The 26070-nt window shown below is 43.1% G+C and overlaps 1 protein-coding gene across 6 annotated transcripts in view; it reads left to right on the top strand.

Annotated features, from left to right (window-relative positions):
* The window catches only part of CCDC181 (coiled-coil domain containing 181), a 162657-nt gene that overhangs the window by 54572 nt on the left and 82015 nt on the right, over nt 1-26070 (top strand). For 5 of the 6 annotated variants that reach the window (XR_011026388.1, XM_068269813.1, XM_068269816.1 and 2 more), the window contains 2 exons: nt 7994-8815; nt 18166-18312. Coding sequence is in view for 5 of the 6 variants with exons in the window: in XM_068269813.1 (XP_068125914.1) it covers nt 7994-8815; nt 18166-18312 (969 nt within the window). In the remaining variant the exon portion in view is untranslated. The remainder of the gene's footprint in view (nt 1-7993; nt 8816-18165; nt 18313-26070) is intronic. The other variant, XM_068269818.1, reaches the window with a different exon arrangement.

The following is a 26070-nucleotide window of genomic DNA, read 5'->3' as shown; positions in this document are numbered from 1 at the left end:
TGTCTCCAGCTGCTCTATCATATGGTGGTCTAAAATTTTGTCATGCCCCTAGACCTGGCCACAAACATGGAGGTGGGGTGGGGATCCTCCTCTCTGAACACTGTTCCTTTAAACCACTCACACCACTGCCCGTACTCTCACTCTCATCCTTTGAAGTTCATGCTGTCCATCTCTACTCTCCATACCACATCCAGATTGCTGTTATCTATCGCCCGCCCGGTCCAGCCTCTACTTTCATTGATCACTTTTCAGCATGGCTTCTCCAGTTCCTCTCCTCTGATATACCCTCTATCATCATTGGAGATTTTAATATACCTATCGATACAAATTGCCCTACTGCTAACAAACTGTTCTCTCTCACCTCCTCGTTTGACCTCGCCCAATGGTCCTCCACTTCCACCCACAAAGACGGCCACACTCTTGACCTTGTCTTTACCCGCCTCTGTTCTATTTCAAGCTTCCATAACACTCTGATTCCCCTCTCCGACCACAACCTTCTTACCTTCTCAATCAATTCTTCTCTACCGTCAACTCCTCCAACACTACACCACACAATCACACGCAGGAATTACCGCAACCTGGATCTGAATTCCCTGACTGAGGCCTTGCAACCTCTATGTACTCTGTCTTCCTACACTGACCCTAAGGCAGCATCCAGTTACTTATTTAGTGTAGTCTCCTCTGCCATGAATTCAGCTGCGCCACTCACCACCACCCACCCCCGCCAAACCAACCGGCAACCCTGGCTCACTGAACAAATCAAGCAGCTGAAAAGGCGCTCCAGGGTGGCAGAAAGGTGCTGGAGAAAGAGCACTGCTGTAGAGGACTTCAATCGCTATAAACAAACTATGCAGGAGCTCAGGGAGGCCCTAAGCAGTCTTATTTCTACTCGCTCATTTCCTCACAGTTCCACAACCCAAAACAATTGTTCAACACCATTAACTCCTTACTTCATCCCCCACCTCCTCCCCCTACCACATGTCTGTCAGCCGACGACTTTGCATCATACTTTACAAGCAAGATTGATGCAATACGTAATAGCTTCAACACACAACCATTTTTACCAGCTCAACCTTCACCTATAAATTCCTTCTGTCAGCCTGCACCCTCACTCACTACTAACTGCCTTCCCACCGCTCCACTAGACCACTCTCCCACTCTAACATCTTTTACCACACTCACTGAACAGTATCTTTCCTCACTAATCTCCAAAGCACATCTCACTACCTGTGCCCTGGACCCCATTCCCTCTCATCTAATCCCCCAGCTTTCCTCCTCCTTTAATCCCGCTCTAACAACTCTATTCAACCTTTCTATCTCCACTGGCACTTTTCCTTCCTTATTCAAACAAGCTATCATCATACCACTTATCAAAAAACCCACTCTAGATCCAACTTCTCTATCCAATTACCGTCCTGTCTCGCTCCTCCCCTTTGCGTCTAAACTGATGGAACGTCACATCCATTCAGAATTGTCTGCCTTTCTCTCTACAAACTCATTACTTGACCCCTTTCAATCTGGATTCCGCACACACCATTCCACTGAAACTGTCCTCACAAAAGTTGCTAATGGACTACTGGTAGCTAAATCCAAAGGCCAGTTCTCCATTCTAATACTCCTTGACCTTTCCTCTGCCTTTGACACAGTTGATCATGCTGTGCTCCTGCAGACACTGTCATCTTTAGGAATCAAGGGACAAGCACATTCCTGGATCTCCTCTTATCTCTCTGGATGCTCTTACACTGTGTCCTTCTCTAACACCAATTCCTCCCCACACCCACTGTCTGTTGGTGTACCTCAAGGCTCTGTTCTTGGGCCACTTCTTTTCTCAATCTACACTCGTGGCATGGGACAACTAATTAACTCTTTTGGCTTCCAGTATCACCTCTATGCCGATGACACCCAAATCTATCTCTCAGCTCCTGATCTGTAATCACTACTATCTAGAGTCCCAGACGTGCCGTTTCTGCATTCATGTCCTCCCGCTTCCTCAAACTCAACATGACTAAAACGGAAATTGTGATTTTTCCACCATCGCTATCTACACCCCCACCAATTGCAACCATAACTGTAGACAACACCCCAATAACCTCAACCACTAAGGCCCGCTGTTTGGGGGTTATACTTGACTCAGAGCTCTCCTTTAAACCTCACATTGCCTCATTAACCACCACCTGCTATTTCCAGCTCAAAATATATTCCGTATCTGTCCCTTCCTCACACAAGAGGCCACCAAAATGCTTGTTCATGCCTTAATCATCTCCCGCCTAGACTACTGCAACACCCTGCTCTGTGGTCTACCAAAAAACAGGCTAGCACCTCTCCAATCCCTTCTAAATTCAGCAGCCCGTCTCATTCACCTTTCCACACGCTCTACCGATGCAGCCCCACTGTGCCGTTCTCTCCACTGGTTACCCATTACCCAGAGGATCCAGTTCAAACTCCTGACTCGTACAAAGCCCTCCACGGGTTGTCTCCTCCATACATCTCCTCACTAATCTCAAGATATTGTCCCTCCCGCAACCACCGCTCCTCCCAAGAAATTCTCCTGGCCTCTAAGCTGATCACCTCCTCTCATGCTCGCATCCAGGACTTTACACGAGCATCATCTCTTATCTGGAACTCTCTTCCACAGCCTGTACGTCATGCTCTAAACCTGGGCATCTTCAAACGCACTCTTAAAACACACCTCTTCAGACAAGCTTATAACATTCTATAGCCCTTATTTACTTATCTGTCACATTGTAATCAGAGGCAAAGGGTCACTGCCTCATCCATCCTCCACCCCCTTACCTAGTGTGTCCCCCACTACCCATTAGAGTGTAAGCTCGCAAGGGCAGGGTCATCCTCCTAATGTGTACTGTTTTGTAACAATATTTGTGCTGCTTGGAACTCTGCTGTACATTTGTTAGTTGTATCTATGTTCCCCTTGTCGTCTTATTGTGCTTAGTAAAGTGCTGCGGAATATGTTGGCGCTATATAAATAAAAAATAATATTAATAATAATTAGGTAGGTGTTACCCCACACTATAAGTAGCCAGATGTGCCCCTACTATTAATCCCTCATAGATGCACCCAGTATTGGGTATCCCTCAGTGTAGATAACCTGGTATGCTCCCCTCCCCCTCAGTACAGGTACCCAGTTGTGCTCCCAGTATAAGCCCCCCTATAGGTAGCTAGATGTACCCATAGTATACCCAGCCCCCTGTATAGATAGTCAGCTGTGCCCTCAGTATTAAGACCTCCCCCGTATATATAGCCAGATGTCCTCCCACTACTACCCCCCGATTATGTGCCACCATTATTATGCCCCCCGCCCAGTATAGCCGGATGTGCCCTCCAGTATTAGATGTGCCACCAGTATTGTCACCCCTAAACTCAAATATATGTGCCCCCCACTATTAGGCAGCGCCCTTCTCTTGTTAGGCAGCCCCCCCTCCTCATATTAGGCAACCCTTATGTATTAGGCAGCCATGCTCCTTTACACCAATTGGTGCTGATGCAGGCTGTGACAGGAGCGTGCCTAGGTGCGTACCCAATTATCCACAGCACTGCTTCAACTACAAAACATTTATCTATGTCCTCGTGGCTTTGATTAAGTTATAGAGGACGTAGATATACTGTATTTGAGGAAAAAGTGGCTAATTTAAATACGGGCTAATGTATGAAAACTTTGAGGAAAGTTTAGACCAAGTACTTCAAGGCTGTTACACATTTATTCCCAGAGTTACGGACTACCCAGTAAGCTCATGGCGAACCAGAACTCCTAAGAGTGTGTAAGGGGCTACAAAGGACCAAAAAACCCTCTTACTAAAATGTTAAAGAGACTCTGTAACTTCAAAAAGATCCCCTGGGGGGTACTCACCTGGGGTGGGGGAAGCCTCCGGATCCTAATGAGGCTTCCCACGCCGTCCTCCGTCCCACGGGGGTCTCGCTGCAACCCTCTGAACAGCCGGCGACAGGCCCGACTGTAATTTCAATATTTACCTTTGCTGGCTCCAGCGGGGGTGCTGTGGCTGCTTTCGGCTCGGAAATAGACGTAAATACCCGATCTCCGTCGGGTCCGCTCTACTGCGCAGGCGCCGGAGACTTGCGACTGTGCAGTACAGCGGACCCGACGGCGATCGGGTATTTCCGCCTACTTCGGAGCCGACAGCCGTCAGAGTGCCTGCGCAGGAGCCAGGAAGGTAAATATTACGTCACGGCTGTACGGAGGGCTGCCGCGAGACCCCCGAGGGACGGAGGACGGCGTGGGAAGCCTCATTAGGATCCTGAGGCTTCCCCCACCCGAGGTGAGTACCCCCCAGGGGACGTTTTGCTGTTACAGTTCCTCTTTAAGCAAAGCAAAAGTTTGCCTTCTTAAAACAGAAGGTATTTGCAATAATACAGGTTGGAGTGAGCATATTATGTCTCCCACGATGCTTCACTGCTGAATATGCAAATCATCCTTTGTTGTCCCAGTAAGATAACCACCCCTCCAGAACCACTGGAATGTAATGATGTGTCCGGTCTGTACGTACAATTAACAAGCTGTATTCCAGTGGTTCTGGAGGTGTGGATAGCTTACAGGGACAATAAAGGATGATTTGCATAATCAGCAGTGATGTATCGCGGGAAACATCATATGCTCAGTCCAACCTGAATTATCGCAAATACCTTTTGTTTTAGGAAGGCAAGCATTTGTTCCCAGGTTTCCATTGTCTGTCTACTATGTCTAGATCATATGTGCTCTCTATTACCCTCCCTACTTCACCTAGGTCCTACATTAAAATTTCCTTAATTAATAGCAATGATAAGGGATGTCACATTGTACACTTATTTGTCAATTCTTCAAGTAGTGGTAACAGATTCAGTGGAATAATTTGTTTTATGTCCCTAGAGATATGAATACTCAAATGTATAAGTCTGTCAACCCAAAGTAACAGCAAATTTATTTGATTGAGTTCCTATATTATAATCTAATTGGAAGATAAGGCACTTGTGCTAATTCATCCAAAGCCCTGAATAAAAACCAAGCTATCTGATCACCTCAAGCTCAGCAACCAAAAAGGAGAACACATCAACCAGGTTGATTTGCCATCCACATATACAGTAGATTCTTGTAACCCTCCTATATGGAGACCTGTAGCTAGGGAGAAGCTCCAGATCATAACTGCCATAGGCCTTCTTGCGAGGGCAATCAGTAACAGGGACTAGTTACCTGTTTAGTTCCTTGACAGAGACGAAACTTAACCTTTTAAAGAGAACCCGAGGTGGGGTTCTACGAATGAAATCTGCGCTCAGAGGCTGGATCTGCCTATAGAGCCCAGCCTCTGTTGCTATTTCAATCCCCCCAAAGTTCCCCCTGCGCTCCGCTCTCCCCATAAATCACAGCCGCGCTGTCAAGCTCTTCCGTTCCCTCGATTCCTCCATAGCTCCGGTCCCCGCCTGCGTCCCTTCCCTCCCCGCTGATTGGAGGAAAGGGACGCGGGCGGGGACCGCCGCTATGCAGGAGGCGGGGGGAGCAGCGAGAGTGACAGTCCAAAAATAAACATAGCCCGCTGTGACACGCTCCGTGTCGGCAGCGCGGCTGATGATTTATAGAAAGAGCGGAGTGGGAACTTTGGGGGGATTGAAATAGCAACAGAGGCTGGGCTGTATAAGCAGACCCAGCCTTTGAGCGCAGATTTGATTCGTAGAACCCCACCTCGGGTTCTCTTTAAGGAACACAGGCAAAGCAATAGTTTCTCCTGATACAGTGGGCTATATAGCCAGAAATAATATGCGCCCCTAATACGCACAGCCATTTGCACACAAAAAAAACCACTTACAGAGCCATCCATAACTGATCTAATGCTGGAGGGGCAGAGCAAAACCTCACACGCCACCTACCAGCACCATTCCTTTTCTCCTCACACTGTTTTCACCTGCAGCTTCTAGCCCACAACTTTCACCCATGCTTCTACCGGGATGTCAGGGCCTCTTCCAGCTCCTCTGGGACAACATCTGTTCTGACAGAGACTGTGAACCAAAGCATCTGGACAGTGGGAGTGGGCAGAGAAGGAGGGTGCCCTCGCACAGAGCACCGTGAAGAGGGCAGAGGTGGGTGGAGCAAAAACGTAGTAGAGCATGGCTACGCTCACCGCTCTGCTCTTTTGCAATCAGGAGGGAGAGTAAAGAAGAGGTGGAGCACGAGAGTGACCTCGTAGGCCAAACATAATGTAAATGGAAGACAACACTTGCGTGTCACATTCTATGTCACTGCAGGCCAGATTTTGACAAATATGGCCTAGAGGTAAAAGACCTACATCTTAAATGACCACAATCGCTAAAAATTTTACAATTTTAAATATACATGTACACATACTTAAAAGGTATACATTTCTTCCAGATTAAAATTCACTGTAAATTATTTTTCTTCTATGTTCATGTTGTTTACAGTAAGCAGTAAATATGACAGATCTGACAGGTTTTGGAATAGTCTGTCTCCTTAAAGGAGAACTGTAGTGAGAGGGATATGGAGGCTGCCATATTTATTTCCTTTTAAGCAATACCAGTTGCCTGGCAGCCCTGATGGTCTATTTGCCTAAAGAAGTGTCTGAATCACACCAGAAACAAGCATGCAGCTAATCTTGTCATATCTGTCTAAATTTGTCAGAAACACCTGATCTGCTGCATGCTTGTTCAGGGCCTATGGCTGAAAGTATTAGAGGCAGAGGATTAGCTGAATAGCCAGGCAACTGGTATTGCTTAAAAGGAAATAAATATGGCAGCCTCCATATCCCTCTCACTACAGTTCTCCTTTAATGGGGGATTCTCAGGGTTTTGTCAAGTTTCGGAGCGGAGCTCCGTCATTAAAGTGGGGATGCGCGCGCATCGCCGGGTGCGATCCGTCAATTCCTGGGGGAGCCGCTGCGTTCAGCTCTGGCTCCCCAGAACAGCACACAGAAATATTTACAAACTGCGCATGCGCATGCGCAGTACAAGCTGAGTACAAGTACAAGCCTTGGGCTCCAGCAGAGATAGCCAAGCCTGATTGGGTCTGCTCTTCTGTGCAGGAGCAAGCAATTTGCACCTGCACAGTAGAGCGGTCCCCCTTTGCTATTTAGGCTATTTCCTCCGGAGCCTGAGGAGAAACTTGTACTACACTTGTGCAGATTGTAAATATTGTGAGGCGCTGCAGCCGCTACTGTGTCTGCATGACTGAAGAAGACAGGGGAAGCCTCATTAGGATCCAGAGGCTTCCCCCTCTTGAGGTAAATAACCCACTGGGGCACTTTTTCATTACAGGTCTACTTAAAAAATAAATGCATACAGCAGCCTATGTTCTTTCATAGCCTCCCTGGTGGTATGGGCTTGTCCAGGGAAATATATCTGAAAAAAGTGTGGACGAGTCAGGCTTAATGTGAAGGCGCGGCCGCTATTACATAGCAGTGCTTGCATTAACGTGTTAATTGACACAGTAGGGGCCACTAGTGAAGTATCACGGTTGCGATACTTCAAAGGACCGCCCACATTTACACGTTGCTATGTAGGCAGCTTACATAACTAAGGAAGGCATGCTCCTGCTTACATGCGCTGCTATGTAAGGCTTGCATAGTGGGTACATCTGAAAATGGCGTTATAAGTGTAAGGCACACTGCCTGCACCATTTTTTAACCCTTATAACGCTAAATAGCGTTATATAATGTAAGTCTATGGGGCGCCCTTTTTATTCCCCTGGCGCTGTGCGCCATTTTTAACTGTCACGTACATAGTGGCCGCTCTTTCACATTAAGCTGCGTTAATGAATCAAGCCCTTTGTTAGCTATCCAAAATCATTTAACTTTAATAACAAATTTGTAGACTGCTTGGTTTTATTGTCATAATATGGTTAGCCAGATATATATGCATAACCAATTTTATAAAGTTGTACCAAAACACTTCACATTGTCTAGTCCAGCTGAAGTTGTAAAGAGATCATTCTCTTATTTTAAACTATTATAATCACTTAAAACCTTGTGCTTTGTTACAGAATGAAAATAGCAATGTACCTCTCATGGAACAGAAGCCTAATAATGCAGTACAAGAGAATAGAGGTTATAATATACAAAACACTGGCAGCGACAAGACAGCTCAAGATTTTACTGATATAAAACCTAATCTCTTACTTGATGCTGTCCCTGAGAGTGATGAGGTCGATCCTGAAGAAGAAGAGGCAAAGCGATATGTTGCAGAGAAAATAGAAGAGGCAAACAAAAAGTTAGAAATGGAAACTATTGATGAAAATAGACAGAGAAGACTCAAGTTCAAGGATAATTTGATTGATCTGGAAATTCCACCACCAGAATTCCCAGACAGTGATAGACCTGAAAGTATCCCTGAAGATGCAGTAGATAGCATAAATAAGCTGAATCTTAATGATGTTCCAGCCAAACAAGAGATGAATCCTACAGAAAATGAAATTACTGAGGAGCACAAGGATGGAAAAGTTTTAGTTGAAAAAGATGGAAAGTTTGAACTGGTTAATTTAAAGGATATTGAAAACCAGTGTTCTCTGCCACCCATTAGTAACAAGGAACTTAGATTAGGTATATTGGCTAATGGAGATGATGTAGATCATAAGAACAAGTCCACAGTTAATAATCGAAACAATGTTATCCCCCAACCACCTACTGGACCTAAAGTCCGACCTAGCTCTGCTACCCATTTAGCAAAGTCTATACACAAAGTAAAACCATCAAGGAGAGCCCAGTCTGCAGGTGTGTCAACTAGAAACTCAACATTCAGTCTTTCTCATGAACAAAAAGAGCTACAAAAGAGGATTCAAGAAAGGCAAGAAAGACTAAGGAGAGAGGTACAAATATACTTGTCATTAAAAAGTCAATTCCGTATATTTATTATGTAACTGATTTGCTGTGAAGTACACTTTTACCTTGTAGTACACAGTTTTTTTTCTGCCATGAAATATGTAATCTTTTGCAGTATTAACCCCCTGCCGACCACTCCACGCCAATTGGCGTGAACGTGGCGGCAGCCCCAGAACCACTCCACGCCGAGTGGCGTGAATGGCTGCAGGCGGGGATTGCAGGAGATCGCGCGCTGATTATATTTGTATAAAAATAAACAAACATCCCAGCAGGGATCAGACCCTACCAACAGAGAGCTCTGTTGGTGGGGAGAAAAGGGGGGGGGGGATTACTTGTGTGCTGAGTTGTGCGGCCCTGCAACAAGGCCTTAAAGCTGCAGTGGCCTATTTAGTAAAAAAAATGGCCTGGTCACTAGGGGGGTTTAACACAGCGGTCCTCAAGTGGTTAAAGGACATCCAAGGTGAGAAAAAAAATTATGAGTTAAACAATTATAACTATCCTCCTTCTCCTAAAAATGACGTTTTTAGCTATCCCGCAGTTTTATTTTACATTTACAGCTCATTTTTAAGTGTTTACTGTTTCACGGCCTGTTCTCAATGACACATTCATTAAAGTATGCCAGAGCTAAAATCTATGAGATATTGCCCCTTTTTATCTCTTTCCTGCTCTCAGAAGCCATTTTCTACCAGGAAAGTATCTTATGGTTGTAATTCCTTATTAGTGAGGGTAACACAATAGTCCGACCCATGCCTGATTTTTTACTCTTTCAGGCAGAGAAAGTAAAAAAGGAACACAGCATAGTTATTTGAGTGCTAGGCACTGTACATACACATGTCTATCTCATCATGTCACATGTCACCTTGGGTGTCCTTTAACCACTTCACCACTGAGGGGTTTTACCCCCTGAGCACCAGAGCAATTTTCACCTTTCAGCGCTCCTTCCATTCATTCGTCTATAACTTTATCATTACTTATCGCAATGAAATGAACTATATCTTGTTTTTTCCGCCATCAATTAGGCTTTCTTTAGGTGGGACATTATGCCAAGAATTATTTTTTTCTAAATGTGTTTTAATGGGAAAATAGGAAAAATGTGGGGAAAAAAATAATTATTTTTCAGTTTTCGGCCATTATAGTTTTTAAATAATGCATGCTACTGTAATTAAAACCCATGAAATTTATTTGCCCTTTTGTCCCGGTTATAAAACCATTTAAATTATGTCCCTATCACAATGTTTGGCGCCAATATTTTATTTGGAAATAAAGGTGCATTTTTTTCAGTTTTGCATCCATCCCTAATTACAAGCCCATAGTTTATAAAGTAACAGTGTTATACCCTCTTGACATAAATATTTAAAAAGTTCAGTCCCTAAGGTAACTATTTATGTATTTTTTTTAATTGTAAATTTTTGAATTTTTTTTTAATTACAAAAAAAAAAAATGGGGAGTGTGGGAGGTAATGAGTTAATTTTTTGTGTAAAAATCATTTATTTGTATGTGAAAAATGTGTAGGGTGTAGTTTACTATTTGGCCACAAGATGGCCACAGTAACTTTTTGTTTTAATGCGACCTCCAAGCGTCCTTCCGGAAGCTTGGAGGAAGTATAAGGAGGCTGGACACGTGAGTTTTTTCTCACAATGATCGCGCTGCCCATAGGAGAGCAGCGGATCATTGTGGGGCTTAGATCAACGAATGGGAATGGATTTTCCCGTTCATTGGTCTCCGGGCGAGCGGGCGGCGGCGTGTTTACTAGCGGCGGGCGGCGTGTTTACGAGCGGGAGCGCGGACAGCGCCGGGTACGCGGAAAGTACGGATTTCTCTGTCCCTGGGGGTTAAAGGATGGAAAAAGGGACGGAGAAATTCGTACGGGCGGGGGTAAAGTGGTTAACTTCTCAGCACTTCACATGCATGTAAATAATTATCTGCGCAGAACACTTAAGTTCAACACCTGGAACTAATCAAATGATAACAGCAAACGTTGATGCTCCACTCTCACAAATTCTGGTAGGAAAATTTTGGAATCCCATGCTTCATATTCACACGAACAACGTTAAGCAAGTTGACATAATGTTTGCCATTATTCCTAGCAATGTATTGAGCTGAACTGAATGGATTTAATTTTTTTTTTCAGCAAATGTGAAGTTCCACTTTATTACTCACTTACCAAATAAGGTTGGACAAACTAGACTTATTTAGCTTGGAAAAAAGGCGACTGAGAGATGACCTAATTATCATGTCAGAGGGCAATACAAAAGCTTGGCAGATGAGCTTTTCTGTCCCTAGGGTTGTACGACGGACATGGGGACATGATTTGCTTGTGGAGGAAAAAAGTATTTGTCATCTATTTAGAAAGTGGTCCTTCACGGTGAGAGTGGTTAAACTCTGGAACATCTTACCTCAGGAAGTAGTTATGGCAAAATCTATATCTGCATTTAAAGAGGGCTTGGATGCTTTACTTGCATTGAAGGGCATCCACGGCTATAATTATAAGGAAGAGTTGATCCAGGGATTTATCTGACTGCAATCTGGCCCAATTAGCCTTATAGGGAAAAATTCCTTCCGGACTCCAGATTGCAGTCAGATAAATCCCTGGATCAACTCTTCCTTATAATTATAGCCGTAGATGCCCTTCAATGCAAATAAAGCAAGGTTTTTCTCAACCAAACTATGTAACTATTTAATTACAAAACAATCCCTTTTATTCCTGACTGTTAGGAAAGGTTCTCACACATCTGTAATTTTGGAATACCATTGCTGCTCCACTAGCATTTTCAAATGCAAAACAAAGAGTCCGATTTACAAAGCTGAGGGATTGCAATTCCTCAGCTTTGTGCCACTACTTTGCTAAAGCAGGATACAATGCATTGTGTCCAACAGGTGAGTGGCTGTGATGTGCAAGAACCAAATTCTACCACAGACTACTGCATATTGAGAGCCATGTTGCCTAGTGGGCATGCAATCTCCATTGTAACATTGTGTACCAGTGCACACACACACAGACACACACACACACATAGGGCCTGTTTCACTAAGACAAATAGTATGCCTTATCAAAGTTAGCACGCCATATCAAAGTTACCACGCCTTATCAGAGTAGCATAGCGAGTGCTATGAACCCAAAGGGGCTCAGGGCAGGACGAGTGGAGCTCTCGTCATTGCCAATTAGCAGTCATAAGTTTGCTATGCTACTCTGATAAGGCGTGTTAACTTTGATAAGGCGTGTTATCTCTGATAAGGCATGCTATTTGTCTTAGTGAATCAAGCCCCTAGTGTGTGAAAGTGTGTCATAAAATAAACTTTTATCAACCTCTTTTCTTCATGCAGGACAACATAAATGATATTGTGCATATAAAAGGACACATACAGAAGTTTGGTGGGAAATTTAAATATGCCCTTCTGGAGCTGATTTCAATTTCTTGCTGGGACTTATTTTAATATACTGCTGTGATTCCCATTGGGCTAGAGCCATGGTACCAATGAGAAGTATCAGTGGGAAAATCAGATATGGACTTGCTGGGGTTCATGTTTATTTTTCAGTGGGAAAATGAGAGAGTAATATGGTGAGGCTGATGTTCTGCAATCAAAATAGAAGAAACATTTCACATGAAGAACAGAAGAATTAAAGAATAAAAACTGAAAATTTACAGAAGAGAACAAAAAAAAAATGCATATAAAGAACAGAAGAAACAGAAGAAATGCAGATGAAGAATAGAAGAATCACAGAAGAATAATGAACATTTACCAATGAAGAACAGAAAAAAAAATACTGGAAAACAAATGCACAATCACAATGCTAGGTTTTTGGTAAGGGCTGTTTCACAGAAAAAGCTCTTTAAGCCCTAGTTCACACTACAAAACGCAATCGCTAAACGCGTAGCAACTGCGATTTTGCAAAGTAATTTTCAGAGCAATTAGCCTTTTTGCTCATTCCTTTAAGAAAAATCTGTCTAAAAATGATACAGACACCACATTTTCGATTTTCTCAAAATCAAAACGCAGTGAGAACACCTCATAAATGTCCCCTTTTACCTATATATCTACATGATAGCAAACATCTGTTTAATAGGACTTTTGTGTTTCTGTTTAATAGGGGGTTCAAGATCCCACAATACGTCCCACACTGTTCCCGCATTTCCACCTGGGATCTTATCCTTAACATTGGACTAGAGTGCTTTGCAGGAGGTCGTTAGGATTTCAGCCTCCCTTTTGCAAAGTACCCCCAATGCTAAGAACCACCTGGGCTGATATTGCCCAGCCCCAGGGTTTGGGCCACACCCTTGTCAGCTCCACTTTTTTGGGAAGTCCCAACCTTTGTTAGGGGTAAAGGGTTGATAAAGCTTGGAAGCTTGGGCAGCACGGTGGTGTAGTGGTTAGCGCTTTCGCCTTGCAGCGCTGGGTCCCTGGTTCAAATCTTAACCAGGTCAACATCTGCAAGGAGTTTGTATGTTCTCCCCGTGTCTACGTGGGTTTCCTCTGGGAACTCGGGTTTCCTCCCACATCCCAAAAAACATACAGAAAAGTTAATTGGCTTTCCCCTAAATTTACCCTAGACTACAATACATGCACTACATGATACATACAGTGGTGTGAAAAACTATTTGCCCCCTTCCTGATTTCTTATTCTTTTGCATGTTTGTCACACTTAAATGTTCCTGCTCACCAAAAACCGTTAACTATTAGTCAAAGATAACATAATTGAACACAAAATGCAGTTTTAAATGATGGTTTTTAGTATTTAGTGAGAAAAAAAACTCCAAATCTACATGGCCCTGTGTGAAAAAGTTATTGCCCCCCCTTGTTAAAAAATAACTGTGATTTATCACACCTGAGTTCAATTTCTGTAGTCATCCCCAGGCCTGATTACTGCCACACCTGTTTCAATCAAGAAATCACTTAAATAGGAGCTATCGGACACAGAGAAGTAGACCAAAAGCACAGACCAAAAGCACCTCAAAAGCTAGACATCATGCCAAGATCCAAAGAAATTCAGGAACAAATGAGAACAAAAGTACTGTAATTGAGATCTATCAGTCTGGTAAAGGTTATAAAGCCATTTCTAAAGCTTTGGGACTCCAGCAAACCACAGTGAGAGCCATTATCCACAAATGGCAAAAACATGGAACAGTGATGAACGGTCCCAGGAGTGGCCGGCCGACCAAAATTACCCTAAGAGCGCAGAGAAAACTCATCCGAAAGGCCACAAAAGACCCCAGGACAACATCTAAAGAACTGCAGGCCTCACTTGCCTCAATTAAGATCAGTGTTCACGACTCCACCATAAGAAAGAGACTGGGCAAAAATGGCCTGCATGGCAGATATCCAAGGCGCAAACCACTTTTAAGCAAAAAGAACATTAAGGCTCGTCTCAATTTTGCTAAAAAACATCTCAATGATTGCCAAGACTTTTGGGAAAATACCTTGTGGACCGACGAGACAAAAGTTGAACTTTTTGGAAGGTGCGTGTCCCGTTACATCTGGCGTAGAAGTAACACAGCATTTCAGCAAAAGAACATCATACCAACAGTAAAATATGGTGGTGGTAGTGTGATGGTCTGGGGTTGTTTTGCTGCTTCAGGACCTGGAAGGCTTGCTGTGATAGATGGAACCATGAATTCTAGCGATCTTGGGTGCTGCAGCAGGACAATGACCCAAAACATACCAGCAAATCCACCTCTGAATGGCTGAAGAAAAACAAAATGAAGACTTTGGAGTGGCCTAGTCAAAGTCCTGACCTGAATCCTATTGAGATGTTGTGGCACGACCTTAAAAAAGACGGTTCATGCTAGACAACCCTCAAATAAAGCTGAATTACAACAATTCTGCAAAGATGAGTGGGCCGAAATTCCTCCAGAGTGCTGTAAGTTATCGCAAACGCTTGATTGCAGGTATTGCTGCTAAGGGTGGCCCAACCAGTTATTAGGTTCAGGGGCAATTTCTTTTTTCACACAGGGCCATGAAGGTTTTGAGTTTTTTGTCTCACTAAATAATAAAAACCATCATTTAAAACTGCATTTTGTGTTCAATTATGTTATCTTTGACTAATAGTTAACGGCTTTTGATAAGCAGAAACATTTAAGTGTGACAAACATGCAAAAGAATAAGAAATCAGGAAGGGGGAAAATAGTTTTTCACACCACTGTACATAACATAAGACATATGACAGGGATTAGATTGTGAGCCCCTCTGAGGGAGAGTTAAAGAGAACCTGTACTGAGTAAAAATATTTGAAATAAACACATGAGGTAACTTCAAATGAACATTACATAGTTACCTTGCCATCAGTTCCTCTCAGAAGCTCACCATTTTCTTCCGACAATAATCCCTTCCAGTTCTGACAATATTTTGTCAGATCTGAAATATATCAGTTGCTGTCAGTTATTTATCAGTTGCTGTCAGAGAGGAAAACTGATGTACCAGGTAATGTCCATATTTCCCTATTGCTCAAGTGGCCGATGTTACAGTTTAACAGTGTGCTGGCCAGGAAGCCATTATGGGGTAATGACCACTTTCAAAATGGAGGACGGAAAATTCCCTTGATCACAGTGAACAAACAGGACGCGGGACAGGAGAAAGACACTGAGGAGTAGACTACATGGAAGGTAAGCATGACTTGTGTATGCTTATTTAGACTTTTCATTTTCAGTTCAGGTTTTCTTTAAGGACCAGACAATATATTCTGTACAGCGCTGCATGATATGTTGGCGCTTTATAAATCCTTAAATAAATAAACAAAAAGTATGCTTTTTTTATTTATTTAGAGGAGGGTGTGCATCATGCATTCATGTGTGCTGCTCTGATGAGGGCACCATGCCACTAGTAGTTTAGAAGTTTAGAAAAGCTTGGCACAGAACACATAACCACTCATTCGGGGGTTAAAAGAGGTGTTTAGGCTAAGCAGGTTGGTCAGGATGCACTCATTTCCTTGGTTAGGGTTAGGGTGCAGATATGCACAAAATTTGAAAAACTGTCTACACACTCTGAACTGATTTTAGTAGTATGTGAATTTTTGTTGTTGAAATGACTAAAAAGGACACATCCTACCCAGCTTCTTTATTTTTGGTTTTCTTTTTTTTTTTTTTTAAGATTCTTTATTTTCTTTAAAGTTGAAACAAGTGAAACAACATACCGCATCACAAAATCACATAAAAGTAAACAGGTACAGATATAAACTTGGCAGGTATCCAGTTCTGCCTGGTGCATAATAACAGAGAAATACAGCAAGTAATCCACTCAAAAGCTTAATACAGTGCTTAACGTACAGTACAGGCTTCAGCTTCGGCGCTGTAGAGTTTGTACATACAAAATAAAAAAAGACCCCACACATGGCTTCCCCCATGTGTGTCTCATTTTGGCTATGGTCACCTCCCCCCCCCAAGGACCGGACAGCTCCAGAAGATGGGAAATAGGGTGCCCACCTGTGATCTAAATCTCCAGCAAAGGGGGCTTGTCTTGGGGTACATCTTATGTAGTCTGTCCGAAGTGGAGTACCAATGAGTGAGTCATTTATACCCTGATTCCTGTATGCGGGCAGAAACTAAACACTTATGCGCCATAAGGACTACCCGTTGCCATTGTGTGTCCGTAAATGTATTACCCAATGTAGACTCCCACTTAAAGCATAAAGATATAGCTGGTTCTTTGCATGTGACCAACATGGCGTAGATCTGGGAAATACCTCCAGTCATATAGCCCTCACCGGCACATATGGTTTCAAAGTGAGTCATCTCCTGGGATAAAGCTGCTATAGTCCCAACACTGGTCAGGTGTCTAAATTGGATATAAGACCAGTCATCCAACTGTGAAAGATTTAAAGGGGCACTATGGCGAAAATTGTAAAATTTAAAATATGTGCAAACATAGACAAATAAGAAGTACATTTTTTTCCAGAGTAAAATGAGCCATAAATTACTTTTCTCCTATGCTGCTGTCACTTACAGTAGGCAGTAGAAATATGACAGAAGTGACAGGTTTTGGGGTAGTCCATCTCTTCATAGTGGATTCTCAGCAAGGCTTTTATTCTTTATAAAGATATTCCCTAAAAAGGATTTAAACAATGATGCTAGCCAGCTTCCCTGCTCGCTACACAGTTTTTTTGGCAGTTGGACAGAGCAACTGTCATTCACTAATTGCTTTTAAAAATAAATTAATCCCTGAGAATTACCTATGAAGAGATGGACTAGTCTAAGGCTCAACACACACCATACAATCTTGGTTGTTCAATCTTACCACTTTCATGTAGTATAAGAGCTTATCCAATCAATTATAGTATGTATTTTCAATCTGTTGGCCCTTATACTACATAGATTTGGTAAATCTGTACAACCAAGATTGTATGGTGTGTGTTGAGCTTCAAACCTGTAACTTCTGTCAGATTTCTACAACCTACTGTAAGTGACAGCAACATAGGAGAAAAGTACTGTAATTTATAGCTCATTTTACTCAGGAAAAAAACTACTTCTTATTTGTCTATGTTTGCACATATTTTACATTTTACAATTTTTTGCCATAGTGCCCCTGTAAACAGGAGCGGACGGCATTCAGTTTCAGCCATGAACCCCCCTCTAGCAAGTGGCAAGCTCTCAAGGGCCTTGTGCCTCGACAATTCGTATACGCTGCTTTATTCGTTCCCTGGGGAAACAACAGGTTATCCAGGAGGGGAAGCATAGGTGATGGCCAGGGAGATAAAGATGCAGAGGCACGACATTTATGGAAAATCCTGAGGGTGGACTCACATAACCATGGGAGATTGCACAAGTGTGGATGGGCCACATCGTGTTCCATCACTACTCACTGTTTGAGTGCCGATTGTCGATGCCAATCTATTATTCTAATTAGGGGAGCCACAGCGTAGTAGAGCTGTAAGTCGGGAAGGGCCATACCGCCCCTATCTTTTGGTAACATGGCAATGGAGTGTCTGAGTCTCGGGGGTTTATGTTTCCAGACAAAGCGTTGGAAGTCTGAAGGTGGCACCGCCACTTGGAGGGTCTGGAAGATATAAAGAAATCTGGGTAAGAGATTCATCTTAATAATATTAACGCGCCAAACCACATGAAGCTTGTGACATCCCACCTCTGACGTTCTGCTTTTGCAGTCGACAATAAAGGCTTATAATTAAGATGGAATATGTCATTGAAACTTCTAGGAATTTTGGTTCCTAAATAAGTCAAGGCCCTTGGGGACCATTTAAATGGGAAATTAGATTCCAATAAAGTTTGTAGAGAGGAGCTCAACGTAACGTTTTTTTTGTTTTCTTTATTTACCTCTTTGCATATGCAAACATATAACATGATGGAAAGTTAGAAAAGTAATTTTATGCATAAATATGTTTTGCAACAAGGAAGAAGAACGTAAGAAAGAAGAAGAAGAGCATAAACAGAGAGAAAATGAGGTGGCATTTAAAGCTTGGTTACAGAAGAAAAATGAACAGCATATGCAAGAAAAGAGGATCCAGCAAGCGAAGGAGTTGGAGACATCCAGCACACCTGTGAGGAATCTGTTACCTTATATAACAATGTTGTTTATATTAATTTCATTCATTGTTGACTTAAGCTACATATGCATACTAGATTTTCATTGGCTGGAAAGATTGTATAAAAATGTAATGTGAGTACAGGCAATGCCCAACACCATCGCAACATAGTTAGGCTCGGTTCCCACTTGTGCTTGACCAGCGGAGGCGGACAGTGTAATGTCTGCTCCAATGGTCCGGCTGCAGCCCGGGCAGATGCGATCCCTCATAGGTTATATGGGGTACGCATATCGGTCTGTTCGGGATTATCACAGACTACACAGAAGTGCAGTCCGCTTACTGCAATGTATCCCGCAGATCCATTGCTGCGTGACAAGCGTGAACGGCTCCTATTTATAAATTAGGAGCCATTCATTCGATGAACAGAGAATGTTTAAAAAATGTCCATTCTCTGGCTGGTGGGAACAGAGCCATAGATCTATCATGTTGAGTCACTAACTACAGGTCTCTATTGTTTTTTTATTTTGTAATACTAGCAGGGCAACCTCACCTCCCCACCAACCTCATCTCCCACGGAACAGAACAGGCCAAGCCTTGTGTCTTGGATTAACCAGAATGTTCTCAGAACAATCTTTCTGAGAGACAGCTATTGAAAGCGTGTGTAGCTTTATTTTTGTATAGTTCGTTTGTGCCCAAAATCTTAGCTCAGCTTCTGCTTGATAGGCATTATTCATTAGACTAACTTCAAGAAGGACCATTCCTGCCTTGCAATTTTTGTTAGCAAAAACCCTTATGACTGTATAAGTTTCACTTGCTGCTGTCTACAAAGGGCACTTATTTATTTATTTATTTATTTATTTATTTTAAGTATTTACGGTATATAACTCCGACATATTATGTAGCGCTGTACAGAGTATATTATGTCTTGTTACTAACTTTCCCTCAGAGGGGCTCACAATCTAGTCCCTACCATAGTCAAATGTCTATGTGTGTATGTTGTAGTGCATGTGTCATAGTCTTGGGCCAATTTAAGTGGAAGCCAATTGCAGTAGGTAGTAGAAATCTGACAGAAGTGACAGGTTTTGGACTAGTCCATCTCTTCATAGGGGATTCTCAGCAAGGCTTTTATTATTTATAAAGATATTCCCTAAAAAGGATTTAAACAATGATGCTGGCCAGCTTCCCTGCACGCTACACAGTTTTTTTTGGCAGTTGGACAGAGCAACTGCCATTCACTAAGTGCTTTTGAAAATAAATACATCTCCCATGAAGAGATGGACTAGTCCAAAACCTGTCGCTTCTGTCAGATTATGTGACAGCAACATAGGAGAAAAGTAATTTATGGCTCAATTTACGCTGGTAAAAACGTACTTCTTATTTGCACATATTTCAAATTTTACAAATTTTCGCCATAGTGCCCCTTTAACCTACCTGTATGTTTATGGGATGTGGGAGGAAACCGGAGTGCCCAGAGTGCACTTAAGAAATAGAGCAATGGTGAATAATTTGTATATCAACTGGGATTGGCTAGGAGTTACAATGGTGGTTATTCAGTGCTGTCTTCAAACAGATCTGAACTCCTAACATTTCTGCTCTAAAACATACGCAACAGCATAATAAACTTTAAAGAAAAACATTTCCTTGTTACAGCTGATACGAATCCTGCAATAAATCTGCAGTGTGTCTTCTTCCTGTTTTCATGGAAGCAGACATTGTTAAAGAGGACCTAAACTCAGAACTTCCTCTCTGCTCTAAAAGACATACAACAGCATAATAACCTTTAGGCCTCTTTCACAGTGGGGCATTGCATTTGATGTGACGTTAAAGTCGCACAACGTGCCCCTAACGCAGCGCATGTAGGTTATGAAATTGGACGTTATTTTGCACTGCGTTATGTGTCTCTTGGTGCGCCATTTTCGTTGCATACTGATGGAACGAAAACGGCGCATGTGTTACATAAAAAAAAAAAAAACTTTACTGAGCATGTGCAACACACATAACGCAGCAGATTTATTGCTAAACGCACAGGATGCAGCACTTTCTAAATATTGCTACACATTACACACAACACAACGTGTGCACTGTGAATGTCACACAGACTTTGTATTGTTGTGCGTTAATAATTTTTTATAATGTGCGACTTTAACGTCCCACTGTGAAAGAGGTCTCAAAGAAAAATATGGTATGCATGCACCAATCACTGGTGAAATCAACAGGACCTTGACAGCTAAGTAGGTACTTGGTCTGCTGTTGAGGAAAATTGGACAAACAGATCCAACATCACATGGGTAACACCATCTGAGCTACAGTGACTAACATTTTACAGGTTACCCCAAAACTTTCTCCCACCCCGGCTTTCTTTTCCTCATTGACAAAAAAGCATGAGACACACAGTGTGCCCTGGAGAAAGCAACAGCAAGTTGCAAAAAGTGGTTGTTGTCACAAGAGATTGGCCTCAATTCTGGTAGGGTTTTCAAGCAAATTACCGCATGTACAGTAATTTACCGCATGCGGTAATGACATATAGGCTAGGTTCACAGTGCTCAGTTGCATTGCAGAATAATTCTTCATATCAACTCACTGCCCATACAGTTCTATGGGCTTGTTCACAGTAAATGGGTGTAACTGATCAGGTTTTTCTAACTTGCTGCATGCAGCCTTTGCATTAAAGTCTATGTCCAGTATCCATTGCAGTTCACACACATTTCAGTGCATTATAACGCATGTGTTATGCAACTGACCACTGTGAATCCAGCCTTAGCAATCCTGGTAGATTTTAGTCATGTTTTATCACATGCTGTAAATTTTAGTCATGAATTACCAAATTCGGTAAATTATGCGGTATTTCATATATTAATTTGTATTAATTTTACATTTTTAATCTCATGGAAATTAGGGGTCATGTTAGCACATAATTTACCGATCAGTGTAACAATTGGAAGTTTTTAGTGGAGTTCCTATTGCTGTTTTAGTAAAGTTCCTATTCAGGCTGTGTAAATAGTAATAATCAAATACACCTTCTACCCCCCTCACCCCCGTTTAAAAAAAAAAACAAAACATCTTCCAAAGACTATCCTAACTTATGAAAGACATTTAAAGACTACTATTATTTATTTACTGCATGCATATTGCGGAAATGCCACACTTTTTAGAGCACTTTATGCATTTAGCACACATTTTACAGCATGTTTGGAAATACGGAAAAATATTTCAGAATTGCTTAAAAAAAAGAGGAAAATACAAAAAAATATTTACTGCACATAGCTACCAGAATTGAGGCCAAAGCCTATATGGTATCCAGAGCCGTCTAGCTTATGTACTATATGTATCAAATTTGAAATCAGTTTCCTTACTTCAGGTTTGCTTTAAAAAGGAACTCCAGTGAAAATAACGTAATGAACAAAAGTGCTTAATTTTCACAACAATTATGTATAAATGATTTTGTCAGTGTTTGTCCATTGTAAAATCTTTCCTCTCCCTGATTTACATTCTGACATTTATCACATGGCGACATTTTTAATGCTGGCAGGTGAAGTGAGTGAAAGTAGCTGCTGCTTGCTTTTTGTCAGTTGGAAACAGCTGTTATTTCCCACAATGCAACAAGGCTCCCACAGTGTGATGTCAGCACCATGGTCCTGACATCACACCTGTGAGAAGGGTTTCACTGCAATATCAGCCATACAGAGCCACCTGATGATCCGTTTGAGAAAAGGAAAAGATTTCTCATGGAAAAGGGGGTATCAGCTAGTGATTTGGATGAAGTTCAATCCTTGGTTACAGTTTCACTTTAAGCAACCTGTGTCTCCTAAATATTTAAGGATGTTTTTCCAAATCATTAGGCAGCGAGTGTCACCCAAACAGCAATTAGGGAGCATGCATCTCCCAAACAACCATTAAGCAGCATGTGTCCCTCAAATTAAAACAAAAGTTTGCTTTCTTAAAACAGAAAGAATTTGTGATAATTCACGTTGGAGTGAGCTTGAGATGTCTCCCAGTGCATCACGGCTGAATATATGCAAATTAACCATTGTTACCCTTAGAAGCAAAACACACCTCCAAAACCGCTGGAATGCAATGATGTGCTAGCTTGTTAATTTGTACAGAGCCAGTTAGTCTGTACCTCTCGGTGTTACAAGCCCTACTCCATAGAGCCAAATTAATCCATGCCATGCACTGATGAGGATCAAACATTCCAAAACAGTCTGTATGCATGTTGGATTATTATGGCTCTGTACAAGTTAACAAGCTGACACATCATTGCATTCCAGCGGTTCTGGAGGTGTGTTTAGCTTCTAAGGGTAAAAATGGTTAATTTGCATATATTCAGCAGTGATGCACTGGGAGACATCTCAAGCTCACTCCAACCTGAATTATCGCAAATTCTTTATGTTTTAAGAAAGCAAACTTTTGTGTTTCTTAGCATTTTAGTAAGGGGGCTTTTAGGACCATTGTAGCCCCTCACACACTCCAATGAGTTCTGGTTCACCATGAGCTTGCTGGTTAGTCTGTCCCTCAAATAACAATTAGGAATTATGTGCCCGTCAGGTAACCATTAGGCAACCTGCATCCCCCTGCAAAACGAGATAGGGATCTCAGGTCTCCTCATCTCTTACTGCACAAGAAAATCATCAGATGATTTAGCTCAGATTTCACTACACCACTAACGGAAACCAGTTACTTAAGTCTTGTGGAAGGTACCTGTATAGTATTATTATTATTTAATATTTAAATTTTGGTGGCTGTCCTCGTCCGCCCCCTCTGGCGGCGCTTCCGGGCGTGGGGGCGGGGCTTGGCGGGCGTGCCATGGGTGTCGCACGGCGGCCTCCGTGTCGCGTCTGCCCGCTCCGCCCCACCGCCCGGTGGATGTTCGGGTGGGTGGGCGGGGCTATGGCGGCGCATCGGGTGTGTGGCTGTGGTGCCTGCCCGCTGTGTCGGCTGGCTCCGCCCCCCTGCCGGGCATTGGCCGCTGTTGGGGGTGGGCGGGGCTGGCCTCTTCGCTCCCGGCGGGCCTGGGGGGATAAAGAGAGGGGTTGCACAGGAAGTGGTGTACCTTCAGAGGAAGCCGGAAGTCCGGCGAAACCGGTCAAGGACACATGTGCTGTGTCCCTGTCTCCCCACACCAGCGCACCCGGGATCGACTCACCCACTGGTGGCCACACATCCAGGTTCTGGGCACATCTGCAGCCTTGTATCACATCCTGCTGACTGGCATCTATGGAACACAGCTTGTATCAGGACTCTGGCATCCACTATCACAGGCAAACGTAAGCTACATGGTGCATACATGAATACCTCATTTGGAGGTGAACTGCACGTTTGATCCATACTGCTGATGCATATAAGGCATGCTTACACAACATTGCTTGTCAAGTTTTGATGGATCATGCCGAGTCTGTGATGTCATGTGACTATTTTGATGCATATTAACAATGTGGAAAGCTTTGTTGCTACACACCGCTTACGCTAACCTGGCTTATGCATGCTAAGACTGGCTTCATATGATATGTGATTTAGAGGCTGCTGCATGGAAATCCCTTGTGCCATACAAATGCAATAGGAATATCTCATTGAACTGTGTCAAGGCTGCTGTTCTCCATGATATACAGGCCACAGACCGTTATATTGGAGGCTTGCGTGTTACATGCTACATGTGCTATCATTAACTTATCTAATCTACGCAACATAGATTGTGGATGCGGAATAGCTCTTTTTTAGATTGGAAGATACAATACGGTTTTGAACTTTCTTGTCACTGCAAAGACCCGTAATCCGGGCTACATTGGATTCGATCCTGAACTTTGCTCTGTCACTTCCAGATCTCAGTGTGAATTTATGGTCCACATTTTTTGAAAATGGACATCAACACTTGTGGCCCGACAGCCTTTTTACAGAGGGTTTTTTAGTGGGGCAGGTGCACATGCCTCACGTTTTTGAGTCGTTATTTTGGGACATGAGGGGCAGGATCTGGGTGATTTGGGGCTGGTAGGGTGGGCCGGTAGGGGTGGAGTTGGATGGCCTTCTGGGGGTATGGGACACAGCCAATTTTAATTGGGATGTTTTGCTACAATTGATTAATAAAGTTTTTGTATATGTTTCTTAAACGGATTACAGTGCATTTTTTTGTTCAGTTGGATCATACACACCGGTATATATCTCACAACGTTTTGGTACTTTGACAGGTGTGGTGATCCGAATGATACAAAATAAAACGGGACAGACCATACCCCTTTGAGATTAATACCCCAGTTCTACAGGGTTGATTGTGACCCACAGGGTCGAGGGGTTCTTTTCTGGCTGTTCATATATGGTGATAGTGTCTGGCGATGTTGCGGTGGGATGCCCTCCTGACACAGGTGGAACAGGAATGTTCACAGACGCAGGGAGGGAGGGATGCTCAGCAGCTCATTAATGGTGGTTTCAGAAAACTAACCCGACTTTATGAGAGGAAGTCGAGGCTTTGGTGGAATCTAAAATATAACAAGACATATCTGGATGACCAGTTTGCCCCCCTCTGGTTACGTTTCCAGGTCTTCCCTCATAGACGTAATTTGAGTGAGGACTTTAAGAAACGCTGGGAGAGAAATTTTGAGTGCTGTGCTAAAATATGCCTTACTCTTATGAATGAATTGGACACGGATGATTTGACCGCCTTGGAATTGGAAATAACGAAGGTATCTGAGACCCTCGAGCCATATAAAAGTGAGACATTGTACAAAACCAGGAGCCAAGAACTAGAGAAACATATTACCCAGTTTAATAAGAATCTAGTGGTCCAGAGGGATAAAAAAGTGTTGAGGGTTAGGACAGCATACAAAGTGGGCACCGCCTATAGGTGGAATAATCCACTTCCCAAATTCCCTAAAAATAAACCCAGACCTGCAGTTCCGGGTGGGGTCAAACCCCTACCATCTGGGGCCGAGGAATCGGACTCCTCGATAGTCCCCAATAGTTCAGTATCGGATAGTTCCGTCTCAGCTGAGGGGGGATCACGGAAACACGATACACGATCAGGACGGGAGCCCCCTAGAACGAATAAACAAAGAGAAAAAGAAAAGAAACCTAAGAAACAAAATCCCTCATGCTCAGAAGACTCGGATATGGGGGGAGGGGGCGGGGACGTGGGTCGGGGTCCCCACGCGTGTGGTGTGGGGGGCCCTGCCTCCGGCCCCTCCTCCTCCTCTTGTTCGGGGTCGGATTTTTTAGTCGGTGCCCAGTTGGTGAGGTAGCTGATGTGGACCCACCACTGGGACAACATGTGACAAGGGACGATTTACAGGTTATTAATCTAACAGGAGAGAACATTCCCCAAACATATCTTAAATTGTTATCTAAGGGCCTAGGCTTCTGCCCCATGCACAATGTGGATATTTTTGAAACAGTGGTGGATCTGCACCTGTTTGGTCGCAGGATCCTACTGCAATTGTTCTATGACAATTCTCAAAAACGGTCTACACTGACCCAAGATGACAGGCCATGGTCGGAGGAGGACCTGTTAGCTTTGCAACATTTGCAGGAATTGGCTTTTGAAAGCTCTGCTCCCTCAGAGAATGTAGACACTGCCCCATGTGGGGTGGGTCCCCGCTTTTTTCTTCCCCGGCTAGAGGATGTTGGTCTGAGAAACAGATCACGTAAATTTCCCCCGTTTAACCTAAATTCTAATCTCAAGACGTTTATTGATGTGGTCGAAAAAGATCTTTCCAAACTGAGGGGCGATAGGTCGCTCGTGGACAACTTGGAAGTAGGAGAACGGGAGACGCTGAATGAATTGACAAA

This window comes from Hyperolius riggenbachi, chromosome 2 (assembly GCF_040937935.1).
Source record: "Hyperolius riggenbachi isolate aHypRig1 chromosome 2, aHypRig1.pri, whole genome shotgun sequence".
Classification (NCBI taxonomy): Eukaryota; Metazoa; Chordata; class Amphibia; order Anura; family Hyperoliidae; genus Hyperolius; species Hyperolius riggenbachi.
The sequence above is the reverse complement of the archived record's forward strand: the minus strand, read 5'-3'. Positions and strand labels throughout refer to the sequence as shown.